Here is a 17,666-nt window from a genome sequence, read left to right on the forward strand (position 1 = left end):
GAGTGTCTTATTCAAGCTTCACCAGTATTTTGGCTTAACTGAGTGTATCTTGTGTTGACTCACTAACCAACAGACTGAAAACAAAAGATGTTCAGTTTAAAAACATGCATCAGTCAAAATAAATAAAACACCAAAAAAAAGTTCAATAACCAAATGTTCAGCATTTTATCAGCATCATAACAAAATCCACAGAACATGTAGGGGTCATGAGGGGCCCACTACAACCTTCTTTTTCCCAGGGGTATTGACCCTAATCTGGCCCTGGCAAATTATAGGGAAGAGACTTTAACTGATTACTTTTAAAAGCTTGCCACTGATTGATCAGCCTTAGATGCCTGGCCAGCAAAACATAATTAGGAAACTGAAAAAGATGTTAGAAAACACAGACAAGCCGTCATAACACACGCCAACACAGACTGTCTGCTGATTGGCCGGTCCGTACGTTAACCACGTCTGCGGGGGCGGGACCAGGGACACGGAGGAGCCTGTGTTCCAGTTTTCTTCTTCTCCCTAACAGATGCTGCTGCGGGGTCAGTGTTATGTCGTGTGCAAATAATAACAGAGCCCTAAACAGCCACAGAAGAAGGGGAAATCCACATCAACATTTCTTCTTTTTTTTTTGACTGCAGAAATAGGAGCACGATAATGTGATAAACCAAGCTTCAACTCTCGACAGGCGCCTTTTATACCCCTCTTTTTGTCCGTCTTTTTGTTACACAGTTGCTGTAGTCCTGGTAACCTTTCTCACTGCTTTGCACTTCAGCAGCGGTCAATTTCATCCATCTGCTCGCGCGGAAGAAGCTGCGGCTTGTTGGTAAACACGAATCCCACCCCGCCGGCAAGGACTCCCTCTGGTGCATTGATGCACCCGTTTCAGTGGTGTAACGGTAAGCACTCATTTCATATTGTCCGAGCTCCGTTTATTTAGGCCTCTCTGATAAAGGCTAATGTAGAAAAAATACAGGCTTTTTTTTAAATTCCATTACAGTGAAGCTGTGGTAGGAGGAACATAATAGACTGTAAACTGGAGTGTATGAATCATCCAGTGTCTCTAAATGTTAACATTTCCTTTGTGAGTAGTGGAAATACTAAAACAATATCACTGTTATTCAGACTTGTGGGGCGTTTAATAGTGAGTTGGTATCACTTTTGTATAGTAGCAATATATATAAAGGGCTTACAACACACTGTAATATTATTGCATCATGATATACACACATTGATTTATGTATAACAACTTCTCTTTGTATCCAGTGGAAGCCTGTGCATTGAATAACAATAAAGTAAAACAAGGTTTAATAATGGCAGATGTATCTGTATCTTAGGAGCATTTTCACTACAATGAACACTAAATATGTTTCTATACACTTATAAGAAAACAGGATTTTCCAATAACCAACTTCATTGATCATCCAGGTTTTTGTTTTGTTTTAATGCACACACTCTCTGGCTTGCGCTTTGTGGATGACATGTGAATTGTTTGTCATAAGTGAAAATGAAATGAATGATTATTTTTCTGGATTGTTAGTCAAATGAAACTATCTCTCTAAAAACATGATACAGACATTGTTCAATTTGCTTCTCTGTTATTTATCCCAACTGTTCTCATGTCTCTTTAATCACTGTGAACATGCCCTCATCTGAATGACGCTGAGAGAAAAAGCTACAACAGAATCAGTGCACACAAACTGCTAATAGGAAGATAACTGATAATGGAATAATACACTGTTGCATTTCTTAACATTAAAGTGTGTTTTATATTTGTCATTAAATATTTTTATACAGTTTCATTAAGTTGACCTTCAATAAGGCTTTAGTAACTTTTTTTAAAGACAGCTTCTTGTCTGTGATGAACATGTAAACACGTATAGAGATCAGTAGAATTAAAAATTGAATAGAATCCTTTATTTTTATTTAAATTAATTCAGCTACAGCCACACAAGGCCCTCTTTGTGCTGTTGTAACATTTTGCCTCCATGGGTAATCTTGTTTACACTGGCTGACTTTATCTGCAGTCCTCAATTATACTCATGGCCTTGACAGATTATCTTCAACTGTCAAAAAAGCCTGAGCAACTTCTGCCTTGTATGAAAAGTGTTGTTAGAGTCCAGATTTCCATTAGTCACTTAGACAAAACGCAATCTGTTCATTGCTGTGAAACATTTTGCGTCGGTGATGATTTGTCACGACAAATCCTGGTGGTGATGATGCATTTGTGTTATTCTTTTTTTACCTTTGGCTTTTCCTGTTTGAGTTCAGCAGCTGCAGCCTCCTTGTTGGACTATTGGTGTTGTTCAGACAGGAACAATTACTCCCTTTGTGCTGCTGTTCATGGGGGGAATAGCACACACACACACACACACACACACACACACACACACACACACACGCATACACAGTATCAAAGAGTGACATTCTGCTGGAAAAATGAAGCAGTATCAGTCAGTCACAGCTCAGAGTCTGCTCTGTGTACCAGTGTGTGCGTGTCCGTGTGTGTGTGTGATCATGGCTGTTTGCCCCTGTGTTTATGCGTGACACATGTAACGCTTCCATGCATATATGGGGTTACTTTGGGGCCCAACCTACTTTCTTCTTGGATGAACCAGCAGTAGTCATCAAGCAGGCAAGCTTGAGTGTTCCCCACTCATGTGAACTGTTGAATATTTGATGGGAAATTCTGTCTTCAGTGCGAGCAGAAGCAGCTTTGTGAGAACACGGCAGTATGTAGGACAAAACCCCAGCAGGCATCTCGTAGGAGCTGTCAGCGAAGCTGCTATAGTCGATATATTTTACAGCCTAGTCAAATCACGGAGGGACTTTCCTGCCTTTAAAAAAAAACATCCCCCCCAAAAAATGGAAAAACAGTCTGACAGCTGAAGCTCTACATGCAGTCTGACTCAGATTCCTGATGTAGTCCAAAATGGGACCTTCTTTCATCTAACCTCCATCCTTTTTTTCTGCATCTGCTACTCTTGGCACCATGGCAACGGTGGAGCATCCTTAGTGTGCCAATATGTAGGTCAGTGGTCACGCATGGGGCTCCACCCAAAAGTAGAACACATATTGCTGTCTGCCCTCCATGTGTATAGAGAGGTGGAGAAGAAAGACGTGACTGCTCATCCATCCATATACAGGCATAAAGACAGCCATGATAGGACCGTCACACACAAAGACTTGAATACGAATGACCCAGATTTAGATTCTGAGTCTGCAGCAGCTTCACAGGTGATTTGTTCCATCAGCTGTGCAGTGACATGAATACGAGAAAAGACACATACACCCCTCACCCCTCCTCTTCTTGCAGTAAGCGTGCCTCTTTGTCTGCCGATGGTCCTCCTGAAGCAGACTGTTATAAATGTAAAGACAATGAAGAGCATTTGATGTGTGTTCTTGCAGGTTTGCATCCTCTCGTGTGTCTGGCAACCATTATGTACAATCCAGTCATGAATACGGAAGATTGAATGAAATGGAAATGCGTTGACATTTTACATTGGTGCACATGCATCCAACACGTGCTGGATCTAAATGATAAACAAGAAGCTGAGGAGTGGGTCAATAGGTTGCCTCATTCAGCATCTTTGAACAAGGGTACACTGACTGTCACATAATACTGTTAGACAACTGCTCTCATATGTACACTAATAAGTGCTTCAGTCTTTAATGTTAAAGGTCTGACCACATTTTTAAAGAGTCCAATTTGGATAGACTTTTCTGCTAAAAAGTATATATGCAGTGTTACATGTTATCTGTATGGCGGTCTATGATAATGATGTGATGTATGATTTGAAAACCTCATCCTGTCATCTTAAAACAATTGAATGTAAAATCACTAATCATCGACATAGTATTAATTTTTTGTCTGACACTGGTTGCAGCATTGACAGGCATTTAAAACAACTAAATATAAATGATCAATTAGGTTATGATGGTCTTGTTTGTGTTTGTTGGTCTTATAGTTGCATGGGTATTAATGTTAGTGTGTTTTTTTAAGGGTAAGATTTTCGTTGATCTGTATTTAAAAAGTTTTCTCAAGTAAAAGTCTTGATAAAATGTTTTGCATAAGCTGAGTTATTGTAATAGAGCATGTTAGAAACACAATTCATGATCTCAGTATTTTTCAAATCCTGGCCTCCACCCTGACCTGCATATGTTCTTTAACCAGCATATCATGTTATGTTTAATACAGTCATTTATTCCGTGCTGATTGTGAATCAGGCAAAAGTTGAGGTCTCTGGTAACGATCGCCTCGAGCTGAGTGAGGTAATTTAGTGGTCTTGAATGCTTATCCATCAATAAATGAAGCATCACATCTCATTCAGAGAGAGTGGAACTAAGAGGTGGGAAGTATTGATCGTCTCATGCCGCAATTTGCACTGTGAGTTGGTAGAAATGTCAAATAGAAATGTCAAAGTGTCACTTTGGCTACAGGGACGACTAGAAATACCAGGATCAATAAAAATAAAAAATAAAAAAATCTTGGCGCAAAGAAAACAATACGAACCACAGCAGAGGGAAATAAAGCAGGAAAATGTCTCCTTTATCCCTCCATTTGTCTGTCCATCATTTGTAATCCATTCAACCAAATATCTGTCTGAACATTAATCCAAGATTCATTCTGTCTGTCTGTCTGTCTGTCTGTCTGTCTGTCTGTCTGTCTGTCTGTCTGTCTGTCTGTCTGTCTGTCTGTCTGTCTGTCTGTCTGTCTGTCTGTCTGTCTGTCTGTCTGTCTGTCTGTCTGTGCATTTGTATTTTATTAATCTGTCCATCATTTGTCTATCCCTGTATCTTCCCTTTTATTCTTCATATTACTTGTTCATCTGTCCGTCCATCCTTTCATCTATCACCCACCCATCCATCCATCCACCAAACTGCTGATCCATTATTTTACCGATCCACCATTCATTCATTTTGTCTGTCTTTCAATCTGGTGGACCAGCTAGGCAATTATTCAGCATCCATCAATACCCTATAATGTCTGCCCAATTATCTGACATTCTAGTTTCCTTTCTATAAAGTATAAAACTACGTTTGTGACCATATGGAGTGCTCCATCCATCCATACTCTTTTTCTCCACAAATCAATCTTATGCAACCAGTCACTTTATAAAATGTGTTTCCCATTTGCAGTCACATAGAGCATACTTTTCTATCAACTGATCCAAGTGTCCATGTGTTGATACATCCACCATCTGCCTGTTCAGAATGTTTTAGGACTGCAGCCTGAAACTTGGAAAAGCTCTGAATTGATCAAGTTTTTATTGTTAAGTTTTTCTTTTTCCTGTGGGATGTAGTAACTTAAGATAAGTTTGACAATGTGAAGCTCCCCATTATGATTCAACAATACACAAGCTCATATTACCAACTACTACTTTATTTTAGGAAGAAGTTGTGCTCATCAGTAAAATCAGCTGCTGAAGTTTTTGATCAAAATGAAAAGCTGAAGACTTGATGTGATTCCCTGCTTCCCATTCCCATTCAAATGGAACGAGGTTTATATCAGCGGACTGTGATGAGTCGTGGTTTAGCTCCCATTTACTGTCACGCATTGGGTTATTGTGACCCTGATAGTACAAAGCCCCCTCTCACATATAAAGACTTCTCATTACTCATGCACATAATTTCACTCTCTGTATCTCTGTATTTTTGTCAACCTGATCTACAGCTACTTTTCAACTTCAATGATCACAAGTCATTTATACTAATAATTTAATGAACAAAAAGTATGAAATACTGGAACATTGCAACCTGATCAATGTCATGCCACATTTGTTTCCCAGCCCTCCCCCTCCACCATCTTTCCACTTCTGACCTTGACTGCAGACAGCCGTGTAACAGTATCAATCTATGTCATGGTAAAACAAACACACAGAAGTGTAGCGTCAAGGCAGGAAGGATCAGACAAAAGAAGGCACCTTTAATGGGAAAACCATCTGTTTGGATTGGAGCATACTCCAAAGTTCTCCCTAAAAGCCCTCAGTTCATGATGTGAAAGATTATTTTTACAGTAATTGGTGTTATATATGGATGGATCATCACCCTGAAGTCTTAGCAGATACGTCCATGTTGCTTGGATACCACAGAGTTTTACACGTTTGAATACGACATAAAAAAAGGATTCATTTACAATCATAGAAGGGGAGCAGGGTATAAAGGTGTAAAGCTTCAACTTTATAGTTTAATTGCGAGTTGTTTTTTTATGTCCGTATAGCATAAATCTCTTCCCCTGGCATTCCTTTCCCATTGAATGTATTTTTGAAATGCTTCCTCTTTCTTTGTTAAGGGTGCTTCTGTGGTCTGGGACTGGTTTACTCCAACAAGTCGTGCACCATGCCACCCATCACCTTCCAGGACCTGCCACTCAACATCTACATGGTCATCTTTGGGACCGGTATATTTGTCTTCATCCTGAGCCTTATCTTCTGCTGTTACTTTATCAGGTGAGTGTTCTCAAATCTGCCTGTTATCCTGGTGAAATGTACTTTCACACAAAAAAATGGAGGCACACCAAAGTGAAACACTTAAAGCCATGGGAGAGAGCTTTCAGAGTCACAGCAACATCCTCCAGTATATCAACGATGCAAAATAATTGTATATTCTAGTTTTGGTCAGACCTTGATTTAGTGACCAACTGGCTGCACACCAAATATGCAATGTTATCTTGATACTAGAAAAACACGAGAGCTCCTGTGATCTTTAGTTACTAATAAAAAAGACCTTGAGAGAAAAGATTGATTTTCTGACTTGTATTTTATTAAGACCTTTAACCTTTGATGCAGGAAAGGTGACAAAATGATGATGAACTGCCAACTTTGAAACACTTTATAACATTTTTCACAGCGAGACTCAATGAGGGTTACATTTTACTGTTAAAAGCAACAGGATGGGATTTTTTATTAAATAAACCCAAATCATACATGAACAAGATAAAGCCTTTAAATAAGAAGTACCGCTTTGTACAGAGCCAATACCGACACAGACTCAAAGTTCCTCAAAGGAGCTTTAAGATATTTTGATCTGCACATGGAAAAACAGCCGACATTGCAGCACCCAAAAGCTTAACCTTTAGTGAAATGGTGTGTGTGTCTATGTTGTGTGTGTGTGTCTTTGTATGGGTGAGGGAGGGAAGAAGAAAAGAAATAGAGGAACATGCTGACCTCTCCGTCTGTTGACTGTGAACTCCCCGATGAGCTGAGGGGACGTGTGTGTGTGTCTGAAGGACGGGATATGAGGCAACAGGAAGCGGCCCGTCACAATGTGTGAGGACAGCAGCGAGGAAAACTGCAGAGAGACTAAGCTCAGAATAAACATGGCATGAATATCACACAGTGGGTGTACGAACACATCACATACATGCATGTGTACAGTGTAAGAATCCTCATATAGAATCTCCACACCTGCAGCATTGTCTTTGAATCACAGAGTCTCTGTCTATGATTAGTCGACACCCTATAACAATGTGTTATTTTTTATGTTGGACACCATTTTAAATTGCTGTCTGAATCAACCTATATTACTTTATACTCAGACTGTCCAAACACATTTTTAAAAACCTGTGTTTGTAGACTGGAGGCTGGCGTGTTCCTCTCTGCAGGCTTTATTAGGTTACATATTGCCACTGTCTCGCTCCTGTTACACCTCAGTTTCTACCTCTGATGGCGTATCACGGGGAACAAATTGCAAATTCCCCCCCTACACATTTAAGACGAGGCTTAAAGGCCAAGAAATGACACACATCTTCTCCATAATGTAGCTCGATCTCAATTAGTTTTGAAAACAGCTCCAGTAATTTCTCTTCTTTAATGCCTTCTTTGCACTTTTTGTAAATAATGATAAACTTGGTTAGTGTCAACATTGAATACATTTGTAAAATGCAAACATGTAAATCAGAAGTTCTGAGTTCATTTTTGACCCCCCTGATTAAAATATATCACATCACAAAGTCCAAGCTTTCAACCACTTCATCCTACATGTAATACTTATATTTGTTACATACTTAAAAGAAACATTCTACTTGGGATGATATTCAAATTGGACTTCATCAGTTTATATTACATTTAATGAAAAACAGTAATTAGGACAAGTACATAAATTAGGTGGATTTGAACACGACTAACATTAAACAAAATTTTCCGACGGATCACTCATTTAGTTTATTGTAATTTTTTCATTATGTGATATGATGTTCATCAGCAGGTCGAGTTTTTCTATTTCATTCATGTTGACTGAATAATTTAAAATCTCACTTGAAATGGTGACAGAACTCATTTAATGTGAACGATTCTGTGAGTTAACTCAATGAGGATTTTAATTTATGATCTGCTTGTCCATGGTCAGGATTGAACTCAACAATGACTGATGACCACTGAACGGGGGAAACCCCGCGTAATGAAGAATGAAACTTGAATGAAAAGCTTCGAAATCTGACAAAAGCCTTTCCTTTTTTTAAACTTGTATTTCCAGGTGAAAAGACAACCTTGCACAGATATAGAGACAGAGCCATCAATAATAAACAACCAAGGCAAGCACCAGCCTTTCAACCTAAGCCCATTTAGATGTGATTGATCAAGAGACGTAACACAGTGATGAAATTAAGCTCTTTTTCTCATCCATCTCTGGGTTTACAAATGAATTCACCATCAACTCTGTAAGAAAAGCTCGGATTTCTCTTTGAGCACTTTTCAATGACTCATGAGTCACTTCCTTTGGACCCATTACCGAGAATGTAGACTTGGGTAGATGTGTGATTGTGATTCCCATTATAAACTGGCTGATTTATTAGATATATTCAGTGCGGTGAATGCCATTCTCGGCAGGTTTTCTTATCATTCCTCTCAGACAAGCTCACTCCTATTCCTATGTGCAACATAGTTTGAAGGAGATGTCCTGATTTAAAAACCCTATGATAAAAAGCTATGTGCATTTTTTACTGTTGATCATGTAAAGCAGCTACATCACTTTTTTTAAAGCTTTCAGCTCTAAGAAGGATTTTACTGATTTGCTGTAAAATTCTCTCCGCCTTGAAATTCAAAATGGTCAAATCATGATTCAAATTGTCCAAATCAAAACAACGTACCTGCAATTTTACCAAGCAGCAGTCCTAAAAATACATCTTGAATTCTTAATTATACCCCAGTGTACTTAAATGCTGCCTTTCTGCATGTTTAATGTCCAGCTGAAACCAAAATGTCCTTTTGATTTTTTTACATCACTTATCTAAAATCTTATTACGCAACTATTTCAGTATTTATGCCAAATAAATAAAAACAAGTACTTTACTAATGATATCAACATTAAATCATACCGGCTTCCAAACTTGATGTGTGGTAACTTAGCTTGAACCAACCAGGAGGCATTAAGACCAAAATACATCGTGATCGTACTGACATTGTATGTCCACCTGAGAGCGTCAGAGAAACCAGTTACCTGCTCTCTAACTGCAAACACGCTTATCTGTGATGTCATACCCAAAGAAGTGCTTCCTTCTGAGGTGATATCCCACCTTCCTATCCCAGTCAGTCAGATACCCTCAAAAAGCTGTTACTGCTTGACTTCACTGAGGAGAACATCAGCTTCAGTTGTCTGGAACATATTTAGACATTGACTTGTCCTTTGATTTACACTTTATATTGACTGAGAGCAGCGATGTTAGGCCACAGAGCCACTTTCCCCAAATAAATGTACTGACTCATCTAATTTCCTGTCAGTGATCCTCGAGACTAAATGGAGGAGAAAGGGACAGTTCCTAGGACTACCACGATTGTTCATTAGCTGACAGGAAACATGACTTGTAGGTCTAACTTGTTATTATTACAAAATTGCTCTCAGTTCCCGAAACTCCATAGATACTATCTAGATACTATCGTACATGCAGAAGATTGGAAAGCAGAAAGATTGGGGAAAATATATAAAGAGTGAAATCCAAAGTGTTTTAGCAGCAAAGAGGGCAGGCTGGAGTTCAGCTGTTACCACATGTGAACACAGTTTGCTGCTTATCATGACACAGACATCGTTTAAGATGGTAAAATCTTTAGACAAAAGTTTCTGTGAAGAGGCTTTTAAAAGTTGACTCTGTAACCCTGAACAAGTTCACCTGCAAATACAATAAAAAATGCTAAATGTGACTGCAGGAAGTATTTGACACGATTTGCTATTGTAGTTTATAAATACATTGATTTATTAAACGCATACTTTCTTCTGCTCTAATAAAATAAAGATATGCGATTAGAGGGTAGTGGATTCAAACTATAAAAGTTTTAAAAGTCTTTTTTTTGTTAAACTAAATAATGAAAATAGTTAAAGTGTATGTCTTTAGAATAGGAGTTTAACTTCCGACCAGACTGTTTCACTGAATTATAGCTTGGAACAATGATATAACACATCTGAGTATGCAGAGCTTTGCTCTGACATTGAACTATAGAAATGAGCTGTTTTTTACACATTTGCACATAAAAGAATTGAGTTGTTTTTTCTGCATTATAAAATGTACACATGTGAATCACTTTTGCTTAAACACAATAAGAGCTGTTCCAAAGTATGGAATGAGGTTTTGTATTCTTATATGGGGGCACAATAGCCGTGCTGAAACACTGAAATCGTCGTCTTTCCCCCCTTTAACCTACTTTACATCAGGCCTGGGAAACCTCAACACATGTTAAACCCGTATCCTCACATTGTTCAATATGGGGAATTGTTAGCTGCAATAACTATAAACAATAAACCAAGTGACAAACATAACAAAAAACTGTCATTTCCTATCTCTAGCCATTTTTATATTATAAAGGGATTGGGAGCACAGATGAACACTCCTCTTTAATCTCAGGTGCTGTTCCTGCATTTGGTTTCAGGCTCAAATCGCAGACAGTGATAGACGTTTCAGTCTATGTTTAGTTGTGTAAAAACAAGAGGCCAAAAATAAACCTCCTGAGCCGACACAGCTCGCCAAGGCGATAAAGATCTCCTCTCCATTGTTGGTTCTGGGGTGGTGCAGGGATTCAGAGGCAACATACTCATTAGCAGTGTTTGTGTATTTGTGCATGTAAGCATGTGCCTGTAGTTACAGGATTACTTTGGAACAATGTGTGTGCGTGTGGTTTGTGTGGTTTGTGTGTATGTGCGTGTGTGCACACGTATCTGTACATAATGTGTGGACACTGTAGGTCTTGTGAAGACAGTTAATTATCTGAGCTTACCCTACAATTACACAGCTTCTGTTTCACATAATTTCCAACAATTTAACCACACAACCTTCAATCTGTGCCTGAATACAGTGCCCTGATGTTGAACCCAGCTCTGACAATATAAAGACATCTTTATCTCTTAGTAAAAGTGGAAAGTGGTGTGAGGTTCCTCAACACATGCTTAAGTAAAACAGCTTCAAGGCTTAAGCTCCTGTCTCAGTTTTAATTTCTCCATTTTTATATTTTGGATATATTTTGAGTAACTTTCTTGGCTAATATTTTAACTGTAAAGTTTATTTTAAAAAAAAGCAAAAACTTTTTCTGTTGCGGTGGCAGCAGGTGGAGCTTCTAATAGGGAGTATGTTCACACTTACTTTGATTGAAAAGGTATTCATCAATATGTTTTGTATTCATCCACAGCAAACTACGACACCAAGCCCAGAGTGAACGCTTTGGATACAGAGAGGTAAAACTGAGGCTTATTGAGTTTTAGTAAACTGTAATGTCTTCAAAAACATGAATAATTGTCTTTGTATTGTCCCCCCTCTAGGTGGTTTTAAAAGGGGATCCAAAAAAGCTGAATCTTCACGGGGTAAGAATGTGATTTATGATGATTGACTTTCTGCACCACAATAAAAAACATCTACAATTTTGTTTAATGACATCATCCATTGACTTTACTCTCTCCCTGTCTGTTTGTCTGTCTGTCTGTCTGTCACACAGCAGACATGTGCCGTGTGTCTGGAGGACTTCAAAGTGAAAGATGAGCTGGGGGTGTTGCCATGTCAACATGCTTTCCACAGGAAGTGAGTACGAGAGAGCACAGTAGAGGGTCTCGTGTTCGTGTTCGGTCTTGTTACCGCTGTGCTGCTGGCCGAGTTTTCTGAAAACGAAAGTGTTGGCGTTTGTTCTGAAGTTCAGTGATCAGGAGTTAGCTTCGGTCAAGTCCTCCTGCAGCGCACCTCTGCTGGAGTCTCGTCCGACATCACTGCCCATTCATTTATTCAATAATTCTGCAACTTTACTCATGCTGAGAGAGCAGTAGTCAAGGCAGGACCATTTCCCAGCATGCACTTGGTAAATGGAATAAATAACAAAATATTATATGATTATTTATTAGGTGTTAAAATGGTGATGCACTCTACCAACGTTAGAGGAATTGTTAAGAGTCATTAAGTCGGGGGTGCTGGTGGCACAGTGGTTAGTTCTCATGTATGGAGGCTGTGGTCCTCCACACGGGTGGCCTGGGTTCAAGTCTGGCCTGTGGCTCCTTTCCCGCATGTCTCTCCCTAATTTTCGTCTCTGTCCTCTTACTCTAATAAAGGCACAAAATGCCCTAAAATAAATATTAAAAAAAAAAAAAAAAAAAATCCTTAAGTCAGGTGCACACCAAGACGGCCTACTTACTAATTTAAAGCGCCTGTAAGAAACTTTCATTCTGTGTCCATTTTGGCGCCCCCTATGGAAAATGCTACTTCCTTTTTTTTTTTGCTGATTCTGCATTGTAAGTAGTGTTTTTTGAAGAAAAAAAATCTCATCCTGCCATCTCGTAACAGTTAAATGAATTACTATTGAGAATGTTTTGCCATGTAAACAAATGCCTTTTCATGAACATGTAGTCAATTACTTCATCTGCACTCCAACTCCATTTGTAAACAGGAGACAAGACATGATCTTGACCTCTTTGTTGGTGGAGGCTGATAGAGAGAAAGTCTCATTTACTTCCCTGAACATCCTGGAGGTGGTGGGTTGTGAAAAAGCAGGAATAGCAATATATGTAGGGATAGCAGATATTTTAAGACTGCACGAAGGGGCGTAGGCAGAGAAATCATTAGGAACATCAGGGTTGTGAATGCAGAGACATTGACAGCATAGGATAGCAGAAGTACTTTGTGGAAACAAATCCGGAAGGAAAGAGATAATGGGCTTTATCAACAACAATAATAGTGCACACATTTCTTTTCCATGCAAACAGATAATCAGCCATAGAGATGATAAAATGTCTTCTAAATAAAATTGTGAAATAATATTTTTGTTGTATTTTGATAAAAAATGTAACTGATTTTATTAATTTGGTTTTAATTAATCTTGTCTCATATCAATAAGGCTCTTTGATTCAGTACAATTATAACCCTATGGTAGCAGAGATGAAAGTATTCCTCAGAAAAAATATAACTGTCTGTGAAACATACCTGCAGGCCTTGTTATTTATGTATAAAACCTCAAATGCTTTCCATTGACTGTTATTTCTTTAAATGATATGAATGAATAACTTTTCTAACAGGAGCCCACGTCATGGGTCACGAGTGGCTTTGGTTTCAAAGCATGAATGTGATCATCGGGGTTGGCCCAGTTTGACTGGTCTTAATATGTCTTCCCTGTTCTTTTACTATTGTGCAGGTGTCTCGTAAAGTGGCTGGAAGTGCGCTGCGTCTGTCCCATGTGTAACAAACCCATAGCCGGTCCCCCAGAGCAGCACCACAGCATAGGGACTCTACTGGATGAACTGGTCTAACTGGTCAACTTTTCACCAGACCAGCCTGGATGCTTTGGACCAAACCAGCTGGTTTAAGTTATCAACCAACAAGAAGAGGGAAGCTGTAATGCTGTTGTATTGCAGCAAAAAATCCAACATGACGACAGTGAGTTGGGGTAACCTAGTTACCACCCAAAGGACTATAAAGATGCTGTTGCTTAGCAACCTCCATCTCAGATATGGCAGCATGACACCTTGTAGTGTCTGAGAGATTATCTCCAGCCACCCACACATCACTCCACCACTCTTCTTTCATCATCCCCCCCCCCCCTTTACCCGCTCCGTCACATCCTGTCCTGCAGTCTTGAGTGAGGTTAATGGCACCGCCCGTTGAAGTGCAGGAGACGCAGATGTCAAGGCCATGTGTAGAAGTAAGTGTTGGAGGAGGCACTGGGCATGAATGAATGTCATTTGTTGTGTTGGTCACTGAAAGTTCTCGTGGTTTCAGCTATCAAAACTTTTGTTAAAAAAAAGAAGACAAAATAAAGCCATACAGGCAAACTGATGTGTTTAACTCATCAGACATGCTGACAGGGAGAAAGTACCCAGATTACAAAAGAGAGTATTCATGTTATCTTTTCAATGTTTTTTTTTAAAGAACAGATAATGAAATTGTTGAACTGTTTGAAAACGAATGCAAGTAGAGCGAAGAAATAAAATGTCAAGGGCAAAGACAGGGTTTAATAAACTGCTTTCAATGACACTAAGCTTTTTATTTTTTTAAGATTTAGCCCAACTTAAATTAAATAATTGTCACACTGATTTACTAAAAGGTGGATTCCAGCCTTATCAGTCTGGCCTTAATAATGTTTGATTCTTAGAAAAAGCAGCTCTTGCTCTAGTTGATTTGTAGCTAATTAATCAGCGTTTCTATCCACTCTGTTTCTCACTAAGCAGTGAATTTTTTGGTGATATCTTTAACTGATAATGTAAAATCTATTTCTACAGTGATATCATGTGTGACTTTTCCACAGGGATGTTTTATTGTTCAGTCATGTTTTTACTGTGTTCATATTGATGTAAGGAATCGACGCCTCCTTCATCTCGCTGTAACTATTGGTTCTTTGTTGAACTATGTTGAAGATATTTTTTAAAGATATTGCACTTTGAATGAACAAAGAAAGGGTCCCTCGTTTTCAGGTGTAGTGAATCTTTATAAAAGGCTGTGAAGTATCAGAGATGCTGCATCATCTGAAGATAAGGGAAGCAGCAGTACAGATTCATTGTTGTTCTGTGAATTCATCCGGGAAGCAACCAAACCTCACTTTCTTACACAGCATTCATTTGTGGCATTATTGATGGTTGATTCTGTATTACGGTCCTCAGTAGTTAAAAAGCAAAACACTGCCTAAATTGAGCACACAACTCATAAAGCACATTGTCCATATAACAGAGGGCACCTGCACTGTAATTTAAAAGCCAACACACTTACACACACAGAGGTGACACTGTCATGGTCATGTGACTTCATGTGCCAAATAAAGGGAAAAAAACCTCTTCTGATTTGCAATTTTAAAACACACAAGCCCAAGTCCACTCTGATTCCGGGCACATTCCACATTTTGTAATCCAACAGATGTAAATAACTTGAAACAATAATAAATACAGTTGTCTGTTTTGCTCAGCTTCTGCTGTTTGTTTCTTTTTTTGTTGTATATACCTAGCGCCATCACCAGGTGATATAGTGTAAAAAAAAAAGATACAATTTTGGAACATGGCTCCTTTTTGGCTCAAGACCTTTCATGTTTACCACTAAACACCCCAAAGCTATCGACCTGAGACAAGATATTTAACCTAGATTAGAAGGTATGGATCAGGAGGTCAGTGTATTAGTATCGGTCAGTATTTCTATGTCTTATATTCAGAGTCGGTTTATTACGAAATCATATGTAGTAATTGATTTTGAGATCAGCGAATAAAAAAACATGAAACCAGATGCATCTGTTTTTCTATTGCCCATATGTTGCAGGTTTGTGGACCAATATACAAAGTTGGCTAAGTCTGCACCATATCTGCGTTAAATTTAAACCGGTAAACATCCTGTTTGGGATTCTGGATGAAGATGCGCCTCAGATAACAAATACTATCATTCTGTTAGGCAAAATCTTCATATTTAAAGCACAGTCAAAGAAGAGCTTGAATATTAATTTCTTCAAAAATACAGTAAAGAAACAATATCTGTTGGAAACAATAATTGCTATAAACCAATACAAAGTAGAATATCATAAGGGACAAAATGGGACAAGTTTTCAGTACTTATGAATGATGGATAATAGGAAACAAACAAAAAAACATTCAAAGATCAATGCCAGGTGGGAGGGTCCGAACACATCTAGCTAAAGAAGGAGAGGGGGGACGGGTGACCGAGGGCATGTAGTGCATGACAACGGGGTGATGTTTTTTTTATTTTTTGTGTAGGCGGAGCCAGCTTTGCTGGGGGCAAGTTCAGCAGGTCATGCAGATTTGTGAAGTGTACTGGGACTGAAAATGTTTTTATTTTATTTTTTTTATTTAAACATACTGAAGCGATCTAAATAATTTATTTTAATTTATTTTATGTTGTTTGCTTTGTTCTGTTTGGTCTATCCGTCATATTGTTTGCTTGTTTTTGTTCTGTTTGGGTGGTGGTGTTGTTTTTTGTTTTTGTCAAAATAAAATTTAAAAAAAATAAATAAATAAAAAAAAAACATGAAACCATAACAGGGTTCAAACCCTCACTGTCCATCAATATAAAGTAGATAAAGCTACAGATGATCAGATTTTTTTGGATTCTTTTTAAGGAAAGACAGTTTAGGTGAATGACAGAGAAGTTATTTTAAAGGACAACGTGTATGGCACTAAAAATGGTTTTCCTTATGTTGACCAAAAACACACAAATCACAATGCTTCAAAATAAAAACACAAAAAAGTCAATCAAACAAAGACTGAGTACTAGACTGAGTAGTAGTAGCCTACGCTTTAGAAAGTTTAAACAATCAAAACAGGGCATGCATGTGAAAAGGGAGTTAGAGCCGACAAGAAAGGTTACGTAAAAGTGTGAATAATCTGTTCCATCCTTGGAAAAAATATGACTTTGAACCATGCAAAGACGCTTTCTACTTGCAGTTATGCCATTTCATTATTTGTCTAATATTAAAAGTAAATAATGCCCAGACATGGTCAGATTTCTTTGGATATTCTTCCATTAAAAGCTTGTTTTACTTTTTTATTTTACTTTAACTCTCCGTAAGTGTGAGCAACACTAGAAAAAATCTTATTAACTTCATCATTTTGAGGACCGAAGGCTCAGGGTTTAACATGAATGAAAACAAGGACCATCTGTACACTGCCCCATTAAATGTGCAAAACCCCGTCCTATTGGAGGGATCCATTAGGTACCTAGCTATTTTCCCACAGCAGATTGCAGGTGGCTGAGCATCGGGGGGGGGGGGGGGGGGGGGGGAACAGTTAAAGCGTGGTCCTGACTCCTGCTGCCTTCTAATTAGACTTAAGGGCAGGACGGAGCCTCGGAGGATCTGAAAGGGAATTCCGGATGAAGGCAGATGGTGAGTAGTCTCATAGGGATGGTGGAAGTGAACACTGCATGGTCTGATAGAAAGAGAGAGATGGAAAAAGAGAGGAGAGGAGAAGGAAGTGCGGGGAAGAGGAGGAGACTGAGAGGAGAGAGGAGATGCTAACGACTCACCAGGACGGCATGCAGTTTACTCCTGTAAGACCACTTTAACCCTCAATGTTGTACAAGGTACAGCAATGTTTGAATCTTTCAAGCAAAAGAGAAACAAAGAAGAGATGGGCAACTACAAACTATAATGATGGATTCCTTTGACTTCCACTGTGGTCGGTAGGCTAATTAAACCTTTCTTTAAAATATATAACAGCCAGTCATTCAAAAAGATGTAAAACTTAAGAAAATAATAATATTCAGACTGGTGTTTGAATGTTTCATGGTTATG

At 38.7% G+C, this 17,666-nt stretch overlaps 1 protein-coding gene across 2 annotated transcripts; it reads left to right on the forward strand.

The window, feature by feature from the left end:
• Window positions 1-488: 488 nt before the first annotated feature.
• Window positions 489-15,339, forward strand: rnf122 (ring finger protein 122). 2 transcript variants are annotated; one of them, XM_079369506.1, is made up of 6 exons: window positions 489-887; window positions 6,281-6,437; window positions 11,598-11,643; window positions 11,728-11,769; window positions 11,904-11,983; window positions 13,578-15,339. In XM_079369506.1, exons 1-6 carry the CDS (start codon window positions 863-865, stop codon window positions 13,690-13,692), a joined length of 465 nt encoding a protein of 154 aa, XP_079225632.1. In that variant the 5' UTR covers window positions 489-862; the 3' UTR covers window positions 13,693-15,339. The 2 variants fall into 2 exon arrangements, with proteins under 2 accessions (XP_079225632.1, XP_079225631.1); XM_079369505.1 differs by having other exon boundaries at window positions 490-887; window positions 11,901-11,983.
• Window positions 15,340-17,666: the final 2,327 nt, after the last annotated feature.

This window comes from Symphodus melops (assembly GCF_947650265.1).
Source record: "Symphodus melops genome assembly, chromosome: 1".
NCBI classification, from domain to species: Eukaryota; Metazoa; Chordata; class Actinopteri; order Labriformes; family Labridae; genus Symphodus; species Symphodus melops.

Excerpts from the sequence above, each read along its gene's own strand:
- rnf122 (XM_079369505.1), top strand. The coding sequence starts at position 863 with ATGCACCCGTTTCAGTGGTGTAACG. Across the intron at positions 11,770-11,900 it reads AAAAGCTGAATCTTCACGGG|CAGACATGTGCCGTGTGTCT; the intron begins GTAAGAATGTGA and ends TCTGTCACACAG. Across the intron at positions 11,984-13,577 it reads CAACATGCTTTCCACAGGAA|GTGTCTCGTAAAGTGGCTGG; the intron begins GTGAGTACGAGA and ends ACTATTGTGCAG.